Source organism: Pituophis catenifer, unplaced genomic scaffold (genome assembly GCF_029215685.1).
Source record: "Pituophis catenifer annectens isolate HBS135680 unplaced genomic scaffold, rPitCat1.0.hap2 SCAF_6, whole genome shotgun sequence".
Taxonomy (NCBI): Eukaryota; Metazoa; Chordata; class Lepidosauria; order Squamata; family Colubridae; genus Pituophis; species Pituophis catenifer.
Window position 1 is genome coordinate 65,522,207 of NW_027256886.1, and position 20,270 is coordinate 65,542,476.

The 20,270-nt window shown below is 35.8% G+C and overlaps 2 protein-coding genes across 2 annotated transcripts in view; one reads left to right on the forward strand and one right to left on the reverse strand.

Moving 5' to 3' along the window:
* Positions 1-6,410, forward strand: part of LOC139318290 (B-cell linker protein-like) — a 113,357-nt gene extending 106,947 nt beyond the window's left edge. The window contains exons 20-25 of the mRNA XM_070945684.1: positions 460-538; positions 2,144-2,175; positions 2,446-2,507; positions 2,884-2,967; positions 3,947-4,102; positions 5,884-6,410. Of these exons, the coding sequence (XP_070801785.1) occupies positions 460-538; positions 2,144-2,175; positions 2,446-2,507; positions 2,884-2,967; positions 3,947-4,102; positions 5,884-6,003 (533 nt within the window). The 3' untranslated portion in view covers positions 6,004-6,410. The remainder of the gene's footprint in view (positions 1-459; positions 539-2,143; positions 2,176-2,445; positions 2,508-2,883; positions 2,968-3,946; positions 4,103-5,883) is intronic.
* A 3,140-nt stretch (positions 6,411-9,550) lies between these two features.
* LOC139317982 (zinc finger protein 518A-like) lies at positions 9,551-19,990 on the reverse strand. Its single transcript, XM_070945206.1, has 3 exons — positions 19,945-19,990; positions 16,841-16,937; positions 9,551-14,728 (listed from the first exon to the last, which is right to left on the reverse strand). The coding sequence occupies exons 2-3, from the start codon at positions 16,918-16,920 to the stop codon at positions 10,198-10,200; spliced, it is 4,611 nt and encodes a 1,536-aa protein (XP_070801307.1). The 5' UTR covers positions 16,921-16,937; positions 19,945-19,990; the 3' UTR covers positions 9,551-10,197.
* Between the last annotated feature and the right edge of the window lie 280 nt (positions 19,991-20,270).

The following is a 20,270-nucleotide window of genomic DNA, read 5'->3' on the forward strand; positions in this document are numbered from 1 at the left end:
CTTTTTCAGGGGAATCCTATGATTAACGTACATGTATTATTTATATAGCAAGATATTTAGTCAGTTAAGGATAGAATAGATCAGCAAGCAACCTTGTAGCCATGATGGCGCAGTGGTTAGAGTGCAGTACTGCAGGCTACTTCTGCTGATCACCGGCTGCCAGATCTCAGGCTCAAGGTTGACTCAGCTTCCATCCTTCCGAGGTCGGTAAAATGAGGACCCAGATTGTTGGGAGCAATATGCTGACTCTGTAAACTGCTTAGAGAGGCCTGTAAAGCACTATGAAGTGGAGTATAAGTCTAAGTGCTGATATACAAAGTGCTATTGTATATCAGCCAATGCAAGATCAACATCTGAGCTTAGAATCATTGCTCTAGTACAAGTTGGAGTAGTTCCACCAAAGCTGGATTCATTTGTGAACCTAACTAATCAGACTTCTCTATCCTTTTTCAAACTCAGATAAACCTATACCTGCTGAACGCCGCCGAGGTTCCAGTCACGACATGCCTCTTCCACCCATCCCTTCCAGCATTCAAAAGTAAACATCTGCCATTGGCTTTTAAAACAGCTTTATTATTACAGATCCTGATCTGGTGGTTCTAACTGTAAAGTGGGAAGTCTCAAAAGAATGTAAATACAGTGTAGATTTTTGATCTGCAAGGTAGGAAATACCCAGAGTTCAGATTGATTCTTCAGCAGATCACTGAATGGATAAAGAAAGAAATTTTAGTCCATGTGTGTATAATAAAGTGAACTGGCTTGAATGGAATCCAGGATTAGTTATGAGGTACAAAAAGAACAGTTTGTTTGTTTAATTAATTAATTAAATGTATATGTTGCCTGGTTCCTAGCTACACTGAACGATTAATACAATTAAAGCATCCACAAGAATACAATATATATATATATATATATATATATATATATATATATATATATATATATATATATATATATATATATATATATATAAACATTGATAAAGAGGTGATGCAGTGGTATGTGACACTAACAAGCCTTCCATATTGCTTTTAGACAACATTAATGAGCAAGTTCAACTTTATAGGAAATGTATGGTTGCAATCAAAAATGGGACTTGGTTATGTAGGCTTTTATGCCTCATGTAGAGTATCGCAATTTGTTTCTTCTATGAAATTATCATAGGAAGATGGAAATAACATAACATCCCAACCAAAGATTCTGTTAGTCTTTAGTATCAACTATTGTTAAAGAGCGGAGCAGCTGGCTGTTTGGGGAAGATTATCTTCTGCTCATCTTCAAATCCCTTTGGATAATTCACATTGGGGTCATCAACCAAGCAAAACGATTGTTTAAGCATGGATTACAAGCCAATGTAGGTTGGGGTTATACAACATACTAAAACTAGGAATAAAAACTGGAAGAAGACCTATGTTACTGCCTCTTCATATCTGACTCTAGGAGGCATCTCTGTTTCTTAGCCAAGGGAGCCAAACTTATCTCAGAGATGTTTATGTGGTCATGTGACCAACATGAGTATAAATCAAGGCTCACAGAAAGCTGTTTCCTTCCTACCGAAGTGGTACTTATTTATCTACTCACATTTGCTTGCTTTTGAACTGCTAGGTGGGGCAGGAGCTGGGGTGAGTAAAGAGAGCTCATCCCCGTCATGTGGCATTTGGGTCTTGAACCCGGGATATCAGTTTTCCAGCTGACAGGCTCAGTGCCTTTAACCACTGAGCCAAGGCATCCCCTTGGCATACAAATATGTATTTCTTATAATAGCACAAATACCATGTAAGTCAACAAAAAGCATAATTTCTTTAAGGAATCACTGAAATATAGCAAGCATGCCTGCACCAGATCTAAAGCATCTTTCCAATCACTTTGCTACTGAATGTACATTCCTAAATTAAATCAAACAAACAATCACATGTTGTTAAGAAATCTAACAAAAGATACATCTATTTGCAAGCTATGTGGACCCTAAATATATCTTTCTAAGAGTCAACAGGTAAGGAGATTTTTACAAATTGTCAGACTCTTAACAATAAATGTTAGATACTTTTTGTATTTTTTTCATACATCACTGAATTCCGGGCAAATGCATTATGATATCTAATGCCATTCTTTGTTTCTTTAATCTCCAACCCCATTACCTCAGGCCATTACCTCAGAAGCCACCAATCTTGTCAAGTAAGTATTCTTAAATTTGATTTAATTTTGGTTTTCCAGTTAATTCATTTTGATCAGGGTAGAAACCTTGCTGGCAGTTGGAATTTTCCGTATTCAGTCCTTATCACTGATCTAGAAGGAAATAACTTATCCTCAGCAAACATATTCAATAGAAAAGAAATACAACTGAAGAGTAGAATGGCAATGTTGCAGCACTGACTCTTTCATTAGTAGTCTATATAGATAGACACTATATTCATGGTAGCCTACAAATAATATTCTCTTTCTTAGGATCTCCAGAACCTGCAAGCCACACTATACGCACTCGAAGTAATAGCCTTCAAGCAGAACAGGTATAAATGTGGTATAAGGTTTTTTTAAAATATGGGAGAGGGGACTAGATGTCACCAAATTTTGATCAAAATTTAATGAGCTATCCTTTGGGTAATTCACAAGTTCTTCATAAATAATAAATGCTCATTTTAATATTTTTCTATCAAAAGAATGTTTATAAAAATCACATATTTACATTACAGATTTTGTGATTAAATCTATCCAAAGGCTAATTTAATATTTACATATCTATACATCGTTCATAAATTATTCACATCCTGTGAAACTCTTCCTGATTAATATACAATTTATTATTATTTTTTTAATTTAAAAAAGAGCATAGGAAATCTTTGGTTTTAGGGATATATAGATAGGAATGCCCTTTTTTTTTAACAGGATGCTGGTGTTCTTGGTCAAGCGTGGTACATGGCTTCTAGTGATCGGAAAATAGCTGAGGAGGCATTATATAGATCAAACAAGGTAAAAAGTATTTCCTTGAAAGTCACAGCTTCTAACAATTCTTCAGAAGCATAGGAGAGAATCTGAAACAAGATTATCAAACAGGCAGAAAGATATGAATTCCATTTTCCTCATACTATATAATTTGAATAACGCTAGACCTTTATTTCTGAGCGTTAAAAAACAACTTTACGCAGTTCTTAATAATGACAAGGAGGCAAAAAAATCACTGAAATATTATTAGTATAAATGTGAGGGGACCAGAAAAGAATAGTTGCATAAGATACAGCTAAGTTTACAGAAGAAAAAAAATGGTAGACTAAAGGAGGTGACTGGCTAAATTAAATAGAGAATGGGAATGCAATTAAATTGGTGGGCTGCTTAATAAAATATTTGGGTCGACATATCCTTTAAGGAACAGGCAGATGTTCATTGTAAACTGGACTGTTTTAGTAATTATAAAGCTGGGGTCCACAGAAATTATCCTAGCATCCAGGCTGCTAGAACAGGTACGCTGTGGAATATTTCAAATTTGGACTGCTTACATACTTAATATTAGGTATTTCTTTAGACCCAAGGGCTCCATTAAAAAAATACTTGAAACGAAGGTCACTGTGAATCAAGAAAAATCCAATTTTGAGAACGTCTGCTTTACTCTAAAAACCATTTCTTGATTTAAAGCTTTAATGTAAAGAATTGTTTCTTCTCCCAGGTAGAAATAAGCTTAGTAGCAGTAGAATCCCTGAAATCAATGCAGAAGGAATACAGTTCATATTCCTAGATAATCTTCTATGTACATCTAAAAAGATATATGGATCATTTGTGGACACAGGAGTAGGCCGTGAGATTGTAAAAGCCAAAAACTCCAGCCCAATGCTGGAGGGCTTTTCTTTTTCTTGATTAAGATGTCAGAAGGGGGGGGGGAAGATTCAGAAAATTGAAGTAACTCTATTTCTTCTCATTATTCCTTGAAATTCATATTTTTCACTTTTTTTTTCAGGATGGGTCTTTCTTAGTAAGGAAGAGTTCTGGACAAGATTCTAAGCAACCATATACACTGGTTGTATTTTATAACAAAAGAGTATATAACATTCCAATCCGATTTATTGAATCTGAAAGACAATACGCTCTGGGTAGAGAAAAGACTGGTGAGGAGGTGGGTGATTTATTTTGGATTTTTATTCTAAATACATGCATGGAAAGTTGGTTTACACTGCTTAGAAATATGTTGATCATAAAAATGAACAGTAGCTTCTGGTGGCTCAGTGGCTAAGCCGCTGAGCTTGTCAATCAGAAAAATCGGCAGTTCGGTGGTTCGAATCCCTAGTACGCCGGTCTTCTGCGTGAGCAGGGGGTTGGACTAGATGACCTCCAAGGTCCCTTCCAACTCTGTAATTGTTCTTTACAGGTAGAGAGATTGTAGTTCAAGCGAGTCTTAAATTAAAATGTGAATACAGTGTACCATTCTCTTTAATTATAAATCTCTGATTTCTTTATTAAAGATTTCTCACTAGGAGCTTTTAGCGGTAGATATTCTTAAAGGGAGCAGAATTTAATCAGCACCAGACTACCTATACCAAGGGTGTCAAACTCGATCGCGTCACGTGACATATCATGACATTATTTGCTTTTGCGGAGCCAGGGTGGGCATGGCCTGTGTGTGATGCATCTGGCATGCAGGCCACAAGTTTGACACCTCTGACCTATATGAAGGGATGTTGTTCAATTCCAAAGGGGAAAGTTTCTGATAGGGAAACAAATCATGACTTAATTAAAAAAACAACAACCCTAAAACTTCAAATTATGATTGCGTGCTTTTAAACAGTGGGACCTTGTAACAAAATATAGTTTCTATTTTGGACTTTTTCTATTTTGGAAAGCCATTTTCTTTGCAAACTCTTACCATAGTCTTTGCTAATCTGTGGTAATTTCCAAAATATATTAGAACCATAGCTTTCATAACTCCAGAATGCACTAAAGTTTTAACACACCTGGGACAAAATTTTGGAAGAGTGCTTTTATCCAAAGGGATAAAAATGGTACAGATCTTGCCTTTTAACAATTACATAAATTCAGCTGCTGTTCTATAAAGCAGATTTTGTATCGTAATTGTTCACATTAATGTTGATCATTAAGTGTTAATTCGAAAGTTACAATTACTGTTAAGAAATTTTTAGCCTGCTTTTGGAATATTTACTTCAGATTAATCTGTATTCACTTGCATTTAAAGTGCCCTCCACTTATATCAGTGAAATTTCAGTAATTGCTAAATTTGGTTCTATTGATTGCAGTAACTCCATTCTTATACAAAACAATGAGTAGAGGGCAAGAGAGTGTAAAAAAAATCATATGGGAGAATTAAGTCGTATGCAGAAAAAGATGTGCAGAAAAAGAAAATCCTATAGAACACTTGAACATGGAGTATTTCCCTATTATCTTCTGCCAGGGTTACCTGAAACAGGATATGGGTTATATTGCCTTAACACCTACATGTCCCATTATTTCACAAGAGAGCAGAAAACCCTACATGTCTCATTATTTAGAATTATTTAGAATTTGTTGTCAATTATGTTAAAGAGATGTACTTAAGTTACTTTAGGATGCTGACATTAAAACTATTTAACCATTCCATTTTAATGGTAATGACAAAATAAAACCATATTTAGTACTAGGATTTTGTCTAAAAAAAAATGAGGCCAGCCTTGAGAGAAGTACTACTTGCAGTTTAGCTTACTCTACTACTTTCCATTGGGAATAATTCACATACAAAAGTGCTAGAAAGTATTGAAATTAGAAGATGTAAATGCTGACTTCTCAAACAGAATTGTTTTGTTTAGAGCTACCAGAGTGGAAAAGAGCATTTAAATTTAAATTATGATTGTTGACCCATTCAGCAGGATTTGTGTCAAATAAACTATTTTTGTTTTTCCAATCCAGCACTTTGACAGTGTGGCAGAAATAATAGAGAATCATCAGCGGACTTCTCTCGTTCTCATTGACAGTCAAAACAATACAAAAGACTCCACCAGGCTAAAATATATTGCTAGAGTTTTGTAACTGCACCAAGGAGCATCATGGAGTATCTTCTAGCCCTTATTTTCCAAGGATTTGAGCATCTGAACAAACATGCACAACTATTGCTAGAAGAATTTTCTTCACATTTTCCAGCAAGCACCAGGCTGTGACAAAGCTAGTGGATTCATTTGTGAAGTGCTGCTCCAGTCAGAAAGTGTCCAAAGCCTTTTTATATATAAAAGACATTACAAGGCAAAAAAAAATCTCAGTGACAGACAAGCTATATTTAAAATTATACCTGCTAGCGTTTAATTGTCCTGCTAAACTTTGTATTTTTTAAAGCTAGGGTGTCTATATTCCATGCAACCAGCTAAAAGCAGGATTTTTATTCCTCTGACAGCCATCTAAAATAACCAGAATGTTTATTTAGTGTAATGGACTGGTATGTGTTTTACCTGTATTTGTTGAAGCTATTGTCCAATTTTGATTTAAGTGTACATATATGAAAATAATTATGTATAATTTATCAAGATGCAGTCATGATCTGTTAAGAATTTATAATTCTTGCACAGTAAATACTTAACTATTTCTCAGCTGTTGCATGCTTCTGCAAAATGTTTCAGGACTGTTAAATACTCCAGCCACATGAACGTATCAAACAAGTATTCAATGTTTCTTGGTGGATGGGGGGGCAAGATTTTTTTTTTCCACTAGAAGACTCATTATGCACATTTGTGATTTGCATCCAGCAAGATGTTATTTTTGAAGCTTTTCAAAACAAGAAATGGGAACCTGAATTTTATGACTCCTGGGAAATTTAAACTGGACAGTTAAGCTATAAAACTTAGGTGCATGTATCAGCTTGGTATCCCATTAATTTTAATAAGGGTACTTGCTGCATTCCAAATTCTACCATTTGTTTAGAACTGCAACAGATTAACTGGTTTAGTATCTCAATCAAATAATACTAACTAGTATCTCAGTCAAATAATAGTCTTCAATTTTTATGACTGCAATTGGGACCAGAAATTTCAGTCAATAATTGAATGTGATCGTTAAGCGAGTTATTACATGACTAGACCTGATCTTATGACCCTAGCTTTTAAGTACATCAGTCATTAAGAAAATCTGACTACCCCAATTTACTTAGTTTGTCTGGAAGCCACCTGGGAAGGTTGCAATCACAATCATGTGATCACAGGACGATGTAACTAATGCAAATCAATGGCCAAGTGCCCAAATTACAATCACATGACCATGGGAGATGGTGCAAAGTTTATAACTTCAAGGATGCTCATAAATAACTTTTTCCAAGGCCATCATAACTTCAAACTGTAGTTAAACAATTGTAAGTTGAGGACTACTTGCATTGAATACTTATTTAATAACAATACTAGTACTGGGCATACTACGTGTAAACATTAAGATAGAATTTTACATTTTTGTTCCCAAATAAGCAATGTTTTACTGTTCACTCGTGGGAAATCTACATCCAGTTTCACTTAAGTTTTCATTATGTTTTACAATTTTTTTTCTTTCCAAATAATACATTACAAAATGTTGCATTGGGATTCTGATTTAATTAGAACACAGTAAAATGATAAATAAACCCAATTTCTTTTTAAAGATGGCGAAGATGGGTGTCCCTCCAATTAGTTTGATATGCTTCAATAATTTAGTGGTAAATTTAGCGGTAAAAGGAAACTAGGCAGCCATAGAACAACTGGACACTATGAAAGCTGACACCAGCCAGAGGACAGAACAACTCAAAGTAGCACAAGATCAGAAGAGGTGGAGAGACCTGGCCCATACAATTGCCAAGAGCTGGACATGATTGAAAGGATATCATCATTTCAACAATATCACCCACTTAACTTTGTCTGATTTTTGTCATAGGTTTGCAGCTAACATCCAAATATATTTAAATTAGCCATACATATTTATCCAGCACTCATTTGTCACCTTGTTTAAAGAATTAGTAAAGAAATGGGTTTGTTTCCAGTCTCAGTACACATTTTTAGATTATTCCATCTGAACACAACATAATCTTAAAAAAGAATGCTACTTAATTGCACCAACACTTGGAAGAATCTATTTTACCCAAAATGTTAAGAAAAAAATAAAATTTATTTTTGTGCCATATAGCAGGATTAAAAATATCAGTATTACAAGAAAATGAGGGGCAAAATTACTCTGATCTTACATATTCAAGCAGTATGACATGCAGCAGTACTGTAGCAAAGGCTAGGCCCCGCATAAGTACTTAAGCCATGTTAGAAGCATACATATGTGCACGTTTACATGCTTGGCAGCAGTCTGAAAATTTAATTTTGCAAACAAGTTGAAACTTGATCTAAATACATGGCTGAACCTTCTGTCTTAATGTTTTCTTTTTATAAATAGAGAATATAAGTGAAATGTCTAGATATGCAGGTGTTTAATTATCTTGATACAATTGCTCCTATTTAAAATAATATTTAAGTTGTTTAGTACCAGGAAAGTCAGCTCAAGTAACAAAACAACCAAGACTTTTTACCAGCAAGTTAATTCCTTGACATTAATAAACACCTGTGCTTTATTTAATGTTTAAATTATTCAATACAATTATAGGGTAATATATCTATATAACAAATTTATTAACAAGAAATATGTGCAGGGAAAATTTTAAGAGGTAATCCTGAATTGTAATTCATTTCAAAACACATCACTTTAATATCAAATTATTCACTTTCTTAAGAGGGGTTAATATATTATTTCTATCAACATACAGGTTAACAGTACCCAGCACCTGTTTGGACCTGACTTAAATCTCAAGTTAGTAGAAAATTTTAAGAAATATCTATTCCCTTATCCATTTTACATGAGAAAGAAGGAACCATCTACATTATTGTTCAGTGTATTCTTCTCACTTGAAAACTGTGTGTATATAATACAAAGTTGAAAATTTTTAATTTGGCAGATCTGCACTACAGCAGATATTTTTTGTTATTCCTTAGTGAGAAAAAGATTATGTTTCTAGGTAAAAGTACCTAAACAGACCAGAATTATGCAATGGCATCCCCCACCCCACAAAAATGTTTGCCATCTGTAGGCCTTCCAAAAGCCAGTAGATTAAGTAGAGGTAAAGGGTCAGGAGAAACCTAAGATGATTTATGAAATCATCTATGTATACTTTCAGTACAAAGGGGAAAAAACTGCCTAACAAAATCTTCAATCAACCTGAGACAAATATTTTGTCTAAATAATAAACTATGGTCCAAGCAAGAGATTTTTCAATGAAATTCAAATACTCTTTAACAGAAGTTTACGAAACATCAATGTTTCATATCCTAACTGATGGTGTTCTGTTAAAAGGAACTCTTTCCAAAATATAATAACAGAGAAAATCACATTCTGCTTTCTAGAATGACCATGATCACAATTATAAGACTGTCTTTTACATGTATTTGGTTGCTAAATTATGAAATCAGATTCTTAATAAAATTTAATACCAATATTGTAGGGATGACAAATTTGTTCACTTGGAATTCAGCAGTACTGTTATACAAACAGGGAATACATTTTTTTCAACAGTTATCTTCATCAGGCATAAACACAGTAATAAGTTTATTGATTTGTATGAAAAAATACTTCACTAAGAAAGTAGACAAACTGCACAGAAATAGTACAAGTGTCATGTGCATAGCAATATAGCTTAAAGCATTCACATATGGCTTTGTTTTAAAAGAAACTGTTAGGAAACCTGGTCCTATACAGACCTATGGTTATACAGTTGACAGAAAGTAAACTGCTTCACATCTTTTAGGCACTTGCTAACAACAGTGATCAATCCCTGGAAAAAAAAATCTTCAAAAGATCAAGGAAAAATACGGCAATAGCTGTGGATAGCTGAAAACCCTTTTAGTAGTGCATGCACAGAGCTGGAAAATACAATTCCTGTGCAAGATTTTGTAGCAAATAACCAAAGTATAAAAATATGTACACGCTTTCATGTTTAAATATATACAAGACAGAAAAGCCCTGAATTTCATTCTCCAATTACAAATATATGCCATGATAGTAGTAACAAACACAAATTAAACTGCAATAGCAACTACTTAATTAAAATTTATACAGATCCATTTTAGGTGCTAACATGAAACTTGATTTAAAAAACATAATTTGAATGTGTTCCTGGATGCTATAAACCAAAATAATTTGCAGTCAGAGGAACATGATTTTGTATTCTTTAATAAGTTATTCTAATGAATTCCAGTCTCTAGTGGCTTCCATTAGATGGCGCTGTCCATGCCCTACCCAATTGTCCTGATTGTCAAATATCCTCCCACAAAACCAGCAGCTAAATTTAGTTTTCAGCGTATTATCAGAGGTAGTTTTCACAATCTGATAATTATTTTTGCTAGTCTTCTTCAGTGTTAATTTTAAAACAAATCTTTCTTTTACAGGACTTACAGGTTTTAGCATTTTGTGTTTTCTTTGAGTCAGTTCATTAGTAATTAAGTACAAACTGTTGCTATATGCTGGCTCCAAAAGAGCATCTATTGTTCTCTTCGATAAAGCGACCTTTAGAACATGTCCTTTAAACTTTGCAATCGTTTTCATAACATTTACAACTTCAGGAACATCGGCATCAGGGTGGTTTAGTACAACGACAGGCTGATTTCTCCGAGGGCATTTGACAAGTTGCTTAGAATGAAAAGGAAGTAAATTTAAAATCCTTATAGTATCTTTTGATGCTCTTGGTCTATATGGGGTTTGAAACAAGGATTCAAATTCATTCACGTCTACTTGATTTTTTTCTTTGCACTTTCGATGCAATGTTTTCTTTCTAGGAGGTCCCTGAAAGTCATCGTTAGCTTTCCGTTTCAAGTTCTTATTCTTCTGTGAAACTGTAGCATTAGAAACTTTAGCATCATTTTGCTTTGAATGACGCTTAATCTTTGACATTTGTGTTGACATATTCTGTGTTGCTCTTTGATTTTCAAACCCGCTTCCTTTGTTAGTAGTTTCTTTTTGAGTTAAATCAGATGGGATCTTTTGTGACCATGTCTTTCCAACTCTAGAGGAATGTACTAGTTCTACAGAGGAGCAAGAATCTTTTGATTTCTCACTTGCTGAACAAGCATTTGCTGGCATCAATCTACCTGATAAGGATAAGGCATTGCTAGAAGGTTGAGCTGTATTTTTCTGATTTAGTGCAGGACTATTGCAACACTTCATATTTTTCAATTGCGAAGGTGAGAAAATGTTGCTAGCTGGTTGGCATTTGTCTGCAGCAGGAAAAGTCTTAATTTTCAAAAAAAGTTTTTGTTGCATTGCTCCATGTTTCTTTGGTTCGGAACTTTGACTATAAGTAGGACTTTGAAAAATATTATGGTTTTGTACAAGAGATTTGTTCGATGACATACACTTAAGAAAAACTGCTTGTCTGCCATTGGGCAAAAGTGCATACACAGGTTGTTCCTGTCCAACCTCTGGCTGTTTTACTGACTTTGCACAAGCAGCCTTACTGCCTTGAAATCCAGCAAGTATTTTCATGGAAGAAAGTCTGCTCTCTGGATTTGTAATGTTGTGCTGATCATTTTGTGGAATGGCAATGGACGAAACATCACTACAAGTATTAATACTAGAATTTCTTACACTTCTAGAATCATTTGTTTGTAGGTCCTTGTCTGAGGAGACTGCCTTCATAGATGCAATTTTCTCTAAAACCTGAGAATTATTTTCAGTGGCATTTGTAACTGTTCCAAGGGACCCCCTACCAAATGTCAAAATCATTCCAGGTCCTTTATTTAAAAGCAAAGATGCAGTTCTGGTTGCCTGAGCATCTGATGAACTCACTTTTGGAGAAGGCCTTCCTGAAATAACTTGTAATCCTTGCTTGTGAGCAAGCTGCAAAGGTACAAAAAATCTTGATGGAGTTGACTGTAGTACTGTTTTTTTCTGTTCAGGAAAAAATGGACAAATTTTACTAGGGCCGTGGATATTATAGCGCACCTTGTCTTTCGCCAATTGTTGTGTTATGATTGAATCTGTCTGAGTCTTAAGCAGTGCACCAACACTGGTTTTCCCTGACACTGAATTTATTGCTTCTGTTTTAAGAGGCAAAGGGATCTGTCTTCCATTCAGGTATACACTTTCATTTGTTGCCGTGTTGTTCGTATTCAGTTCTCTCTTAAATTTATCAGGGGAACCAGTTAAATTGCAACAAGATGATGAATCATTACGTGTAAATGTCCTACAATTTGTATATTTGTTTGAAAAAGATCTGTCATAATTAGTTTTAACATAGTTATTTGACTGAGCGATGGTTGGTCTTTTTAAGACATCTTGTAATGACTGGTTTATTTCAGGTGACAAATAGGTGGATGCCTGCTTACTTTGAAGGGAAAAAACTGATGTTATTTTGGGCATAAGAGATGAACGTACAGAATTAGAATCATTTTCTTGCTTGGATTTTTCAGATACATGTTCCAACACTTGATTTACCTTAGAATTCAAATACAATTGTCCATCATAGTTTTCTAACCAACACTGTTTGTCAATACTGTGAGTGGGTGGGCTGGCTGAAAATACTTGAGCATTGTTACCATTTACAAAACCATAAAGAGGCAGCAGTGATTTTTTGTCTAAATTTAATTCTGTTACCGATTGTGAAAAACAAGGCATAGATTCATTCGTAGACTTGCTTTGCAGAGGATACATTTTGTTGGAAGTAAATTCTTTTGATTTTTCCAAAATGCCTATTTTAGAATAATTATGGAAAGGCAATGGTGCCTGACTGGAAAAATCTGGCGATGAACAATAGAGATTATGGTGTTTATTATTGTTGTTTACTTCACCATTTGCTACTCTGAATTCTGGATGAAAAGGTTTTTTCATGGGATCATAATGAAGCATGCGTGAACCAGAAGGGGATAAAACCTGGGAATGGTCCTGAGGTATACAATTTTTCCATGAAACTGGACTTCTAGTCTTGACCATCAAATCACAAGGAAATGAAGATGCTTCAGATTTCACCGGCAAACGGGTTGCACACTTTCCTACCATTACAATAGATGGTGCAATGTTCTGTGATGCACTGCAGCATAATGTATTCTTACCTTCTTGCTTTATTTTTCCTGGAAACTGGTTAGATGATGAAGATGTTGACAAGTGAACAGAATTATTCCTAGGCATCTGATTATTAATTTCATGAGATCTAGCAACTAAAGGTAAATTACAGTTGTCAGCTGTCTCTTCTTGGCATTCAATTGCACCATCTTTAATCCCATCAAATTTATTTCCTCCTGGCAAATTCTGTTTTTCTGTAGGTAGCAATTTTATTACTATATGTTGTTTTCCATCCACCGTTTTGAATCCCAAAAATTTAGCACTGTAGTTTGCAGGAACAGATATTTTATTATTTTTAACCACCAACACTGTAGGACCATGAACTGCTTTTTTCATCAATCCTCTTGTGGAACCTAGTCCACCTTCTGCTCTGTTGTACTGAACTGCAGGAGATGATTTTGTTCCACTATAAACAAGCTTTTCATTTAAAAGAATGTCATGTAGTTCTTTTACAGACTGACCTACTTCTTCAGATTTAGGCAGACTCTCTTTTAAGACTTTGAAAACATGTCCATCCTCTTCTTCAGTTCTACAGCCATCAGTGGTAATTTTTTTACGTCTCCACAACGCTTTCCTTGATGCACCAGTTTTATACCTTTTCAAGATAAGTTTTAGTCCTGCTGAATTCTTCACCCTTTTTTCTTTATCATCTGTATTCATTTTATCTTTTGCATAGAGATGGTCTTTGTGTAAGGTAATAATATGTTTTAAAAGATAGTTTTTCCGTGATGCCATGTAGTTGCAATACTGACAACTGAAAGGAAACATGCCAGTGTGTGAAACAACATGCTTTTGAAACTCTTCTTCTGAAAAGCTTACATGATGGCATTTCTCACAATTATACTGCATTTCATTATGCCTATGTATATGTTGAACAAAGGTGCCTACATCTTGAGTTGAAAATCTACATCTTTCACAGTGAAAATTACCATTTACACAATGTTGAGATGTGAAATGTTTTGTTAAGTCCAATAGAGTATATCGGTGATCATCATTACAGATTTCACATTTTACTAAGGTGCTACGATGCGTTCGGCGATGTTGGTTGAATGACTGAAAGTCATTAGCTGAAAAATTACACATTTCACAGGGGTACGATGGCAATTCTCCCTGGTGCAACAACTGAAAATGCTTCTGTAGATCATTTGGGCTATATCTGATGTTGTTTTGGCATTTTGTACAACTGAAATTCAGTATTTTTGCTGTTTTCAAGCCTTCCTCATAATGTAATCCTGATTTGTTATGTGGAATATAAATCTCAGAATAATTTACACTGTTCCCATTCACATCCATTTGAATGAAAGATGCTTTTTCTTTACAGTGAAATAATTTCATATATTTGTCGATTTCATGTTTAAAAATTATTTCATTTGGTATGTTTACCCTGGGCAATTCTATTTTCACCTTTTTTAGGCCATAGGCAACAATATCTGAAATTGTAGGTTCAAATGTAGACTTTTCAACAGTAATATCAGATGTAGAAACACACAGTCTATCTGACTCATCATCTTGTAACAAGTTGGTCTTCTGAATGCAAAAAAATTGTTCTTGCTCAGATGGCATTTTTTGTAATGTACTATTATTGCAATCTTCTTTTAAAAGACTCTGAGCTGAATTATCACCAGAGTTCCACAATTTTCTTAACTTGGCATATCTGAAATAAAAATATCAAGTTAATTTGTAAAACTTCAAAAGGAAAGCAGATGTCCAGAGTCCCATTTTAAACAGCATATAGTACTGGCAGTACAGTACAATACAGGTGCCAAAAGGATATGGCTATAAAACTTGTTTCTTTTTTTTTAAAAAAACCAGACTTGTGTTGTTATTAATATGTTCCAAATTCTCTGGCTTCATTCTTTATTGCTATGTTTCAGGACACCAAAAATAATTTTACTGATGATCTACTTGGTCATCATCCTACACTTGCTGAGTCATTCATTGATTCTTTTTTAGATTACTGTTCTTCATGCTTATCAGCTATTTTCATTGTATATCTTCTTTTGATAAATTACATCAAAAAGTCATTGTCCAATCACTACTCTCATACTTTCCAAACTAGTTCAAGTCTGACAATCTTTTTCATCTAATGTCCTGACCTTTTCCCTTTAATTTTAATTTTTAAAAAAAAACCTAAAATCAAATAACTGATTAACCAGATAACCAGATAATCACAATGTCACTTTATTTCATAATGTAATGTAACAAATACACGATATGGTTTGTTACATTGTTCGAAGATACAGAAAAGTAATCCGTATTTTGTTCCTCTTACTGTTCTGGCTTCCATCCTCTAACTTTCATTCACTGACTTCACTACCTTTACCAAATTTTTTGCTTATTAAAACCATTATTTAATGGTCAATAATAAGACAATTACACAGACATTTCTCAGGGCTGTGTGCTATCTCCATTACACTTCTCTCTATACCAATGACTGCATCTCTAAGGATCTTTCTGTTAAAGTATTAAAGTTTTCAGATGATACAACTATCATTGGTCTCATTCATGATGGTCAGGAGTCGGCATATAGGCAGGCAGTTGAACAACTGGCCCTATGCAGCCAGAACAATCTGGAGCCAAACATGCTTAAACATGCTTAAAACTTTAGAGATGATAGTGGATTTTAGGATGAACCCTCCTATAGCACCACCTCTTACTAAATTTGATAGCACAGTATCAATAGTAGAGTCCTTCAAGTTTTGGGGTTCTATAATCTCCCAGGATTTGAAATAGACACCTAACATTAGAACCATCATTAAAAAAGCACAACAAAGAATTTTCTTCCTAAGTCAACTCAGAAGTTCAGACTGCTGAAGGAGGAGTTTACATTTCTACTTCTATAATTATCTGGTTTGGTACAGCAACTAAACAGGACAGGTAAAGACTCCAAATGATAGTTAGCACTGCAGAAAAAACAACTGCAAACAGCCTGCCTTCCATAGAAGACCTGTAGATTGTGTGGGTCAGAAGGAGGGCTGAGAAAATAGCTACAGACCCCTCACATCCTGGACAAATAAACTATTCTATTCCTATTCTATTCCTCTCTTGCTCTCTTGCCATTCATTGTGTCTAGTGTTGCTTTTCATCAATGCTGCCAAATTCAAGAACTGCTCTCTCAAAACTTGTATTGTGGAAATCTTAGAACAGAAGTATACATATATTATCTTTAGTTATTTTAATAACTTCCTCTATCACATTCAAAAACACAATTTAGTAGCAACTATTGGAGCCTCTAGGAGCCTCATGTACCCTTAGAGCCTCATATCTTCTTTAGTTTTATTCTGTAAATAATTTGTGGCAGGAGCTATTAAATATCACCTTTTTTAATGTGGTAAATAACAATAATGCCAGTAGGTCTAGTAAATTAATAAAAATATTTATGAACTGAAAAGGTAGCATATGCTACAGCTTTATTGCCTAGTATTGTCACCTACTATGAGCAGGCACACAAGTTATGATTTATAAGTCAGAATTCATATATAAAAAATTAAAACATAACACTTAAAAGCTAGGGGTGGTCAATCTGTGGTCCACGAGCCACATGTGGCCCTGGACAGTTAGTAATGCAGGCCCACAAGATTTTAAATTTTTAACATGATGATGTGATTTCTATACATAATCTATATGTTTTACATGTGGCCAAAGACAATTCCTCTTTACTCAATGTGGCCCACTGAAGCCAGAAGGTTGGACATCCAACGTTTTAAGCTAAATTTCTCAAATCCCATTTTAACCTTTTAAAGTGTAACCAAGTTATAAAACTTACTCTTTAAGAAAAACTATGATGCCATTTCCAATAGCTTGCTCAAGGTGAATTTGGAAATCAAGATTCAAAAGACGTTGCATTCAATGTATAACACATCCTAAAATAAAGAAAACATTATTTTTAAGACACAAAAGTACCAAAAGCTAGAATTTCAGTCATTGATATTTCAGATGTGCCTCTCCTCAATAAATTGGAATAAATTTTGATATCAATGATAAAAGTTATCATTCTCTATGGTGAAAAAAACAGATACAATAATGCTGAAAATAGTTACGCTAACTAGTCTTTTTAGTGCTGAATAAAATAGTTACATTAATTAGTCTTTTTGGTCTGCATATGACTAACAATATTGATTCTTTAAAAAGTCAAAACTTTTAGTACAATTAACATTTTATTTAAAATCAGAATATTTTAAATGGTGCATTTAGGTACATAACAAGGTGTGTCACAATGAACACATGTGTCAGAATGAACAACAAAAAATATTATCTGAACCAAAGAATTAACTGCAAAGACTGGATCACCCTGCAAGAATAACTTTTAAAGTATCCTTTAAAACAATTTTCAAAAATAGAATGATCTTGACATCCTTTTAGAAAGTAGAATCTAAATGCTAATTAATAGAAAGAAAATATTTAATTTTGCAAGAAAAACCCAAGACTTCAATGTTATATGTAACATTGTGAAAAAGAAGTGCTCAAGACAACAATGGCAACAATGAATTATCAGTGTGAAATATCCTGTATTTTGATACTATTCAAAATTCAGCAAGGAGAAACAGTTTACAACTTTGAAACATAGCAAAATATTATTTGTGCCATCTACATCTTCCCTATAATGAGTTTACTTATAATAATGCCATTTTGGATGTTTTTATTATTATTTTAAACAACAGCCTATGTATTAGGTTAAGCCTATAACACTAGCTTGAAATGGCAGAGTTACAGTATAATACAAGTAATCTATAAAACTTACATCTTATAAATTATCAAGACTGAACATCTGGAACCTCAGTTATTTAATAAAATGGCCCAATGCCATCAGAAATCATCATCACTCTATTTTGCTATAAAAGCATTAAATCAATCATAAGCATCACTTCATTGGTCTATTTATTCAATGATGTCTTTCAAGATGCACTACTATACATCATTCTACCCTGTAATGATGTAGTCATTAACATCATCCTGCTTGCTTTTGAAATGACGCTAATAGCCATTACTATTTCTGAGCAACAAATAATTATGGAGTTTGTGTAAAAAACTAATCCAAACAAAATAAGACAATATTAATGTCTTTTCAATATTTTTGACTTGTTTTTTTTAAACAAACAATTAAGAGCAATGCTGAAAAGCTCCAATATAAATTGAAGATCCTTTGATTCAGAAAACACATGCTATTTATTTATTACATTTATACTACTCTGCAAACCCAGTGGTTTTACAGGAACATATCAATCACTGAAACAAAAGTCTGGTATTCAGTCTCAAGCCATCTACCATTGTAAGTTTACATGGTGAAGACAAAAGAGCAATTAACGAAGGCTTGGATAATGTATTTCAAATTTAATTTTCTAGATAAATTAAACTTCTAGTGAAAATTCATCATCAAATAGCTTTTATTTGCTTCTTTCATCCCTAGCAATTCTCAGTGATCAGGAATCCAGGAACATTCATCCAACAGCTTCATACCAGCACCATTGATTTTTTAAATTTTCCTTCTCGTCAGAAGAACAGCATTATTCCTTTTGACAGAGGGTCAACAATAATCTCCACCATAATGCAAAACTCACCAGGTGGCAAAGTTTTAAGGGATTTTTTGGGAGGTCTTTTCAATTTTCCTGTGGTTTTGTCACCTGCACATTCCCCCTCTCCATCTCTTTGCTCCTTTCTCTCTCTGCTCTGATTACTGGACAAAAGCAGATGCCTATTTGTCCTTGCTCATTTTTCTCTCCACACCTCTTTCTTTGTTCCTTAGGTGAGTGAGAATAAGAGGACGACATTATTCTGCAATAAAGTACAACCCCACACCAAGGGATACACTTCTAATTAGACATCAGTAAGACTGCCTCTACATCTTGTTCCTTTCACTAGCCTGAAAGATGGAGGAGAGAAATGATGGGTGTATGTATTTAATAGAAAAGTTTACTTTTACTTGCCAGTGAATAGCGCTTCTATTTCTGAATGGCCAATTGCAAGAACAGTGGTCAAGTTAGTTCCAACTTGGTCCTTTAAGAATTGGGAAAAGGGGCATTTTAAATTTTAAAAAATTTAAGGTGCATCCCTGCACCTTAAAAGTGCCATATTGTACATAGTCAACCACTTCACCTGCTGGGGAGGTTCCTTTTGAACTACTGTGAAACAACTGTATGAATGTGTCTTGCAATTGAAGTGTTTAGTTCCCACTCAAGATACTTTAAAAGTAGAGGTGGGGGTCAAAGATGCAGCAGGTAAAGCGCACCTTTCAGGATAATGGGGTGAGCACAAGGACGCCAAGCAAAACCCTACCCCAAGTTGCTACAAAGATGTCCGGATGATACCCATGTGAAGAAAGGAGGGCATTTCAAAGCATTTCCATGCCACACGCCAAGAGGCAGGTGAGCCTAGGCATGAGTTGGATGCCCACATCTATCTCTCTCTTTCTCTCTCTGGAGGACAACCTAGTCCTGGGGTTTCGCCCTCCAACTGAGGGGTGGCCGCCCTCGCGCACACTAAAGTTCATCGGCCGTTGTTGATGCCGGGTCTTCCGCGCGGCCATGGCTGTCACAGAGCCCCGCCGCCTTCCTAAAACTCCCACCACGCGCCGCCAAAGCCCTTCCCGAGCCGTCCCCGCTTCCCGGGGTGAGAAACGGGGGCGCGCCACCAACTTTCCCAACGGCGGCCGCGGGAGGGGATGGCGGAGCGTTGGGGACTATTTGATGCCTCAGCCCACAGCGAGAGGGCGGGTACCGGGGTCGCCCGTCTTTGCGAAGAGCCCCTTCTCTCGCTCCAACCGGCGGCGGCGGCGGCGGGTGGTTGGGTGGACCCCCTCCCCGTGGGGGCGCCCAGGGACACCCGCCACCCCCGCGCCCGCCAACCGCTCCGCTCGCTGGGCGCCTCGATTACCTCGCCCGTCTCCATACTCCGACGAGTCACTATTGGCGGCCATTACACTTTCCATCCGGGCACTGCGGGAATTGCCGAGCTCAGCAATGGAGGGAAGGGGTGGGGTGAGAGCGGCGGAGGGATCTGCGCCGCGCATGGCACGGAAGGAACCGAGGCCCCGACGAGTGTGCGGGGCCGCGGCCTGCCGCCCTTTCGCCTTTCTCTTTTTTTTTTCCTCCGTGGCGCGGCGGCGGCGGCGGCGGGGCCTTCTGCTGTTTTCCCGCGTCGGGAAAGCCGCTTGGAGGGGTGGGGAATGGTGTCGCGCGGCCACTGCGCGGAGAGTTTCT

Excerpts from the sequence above, each read along its gene's own strand:
- LOC139317982 (XM_070945206.1), bottom strand. The coding sequence starts at position 16,920 with ATGCAACGTCTTTTGAATCTTGATTTCCAAATTCACCTTGAGCAAGCT. Across the intron at positions 14,729-16,840 it reads ATCATAGTTTTTCTTAAAGA|ATATGCCAAGTTAAGAAAAT; the intron begins GTAAGTTTTATA and ends TTTTTATTTCAG.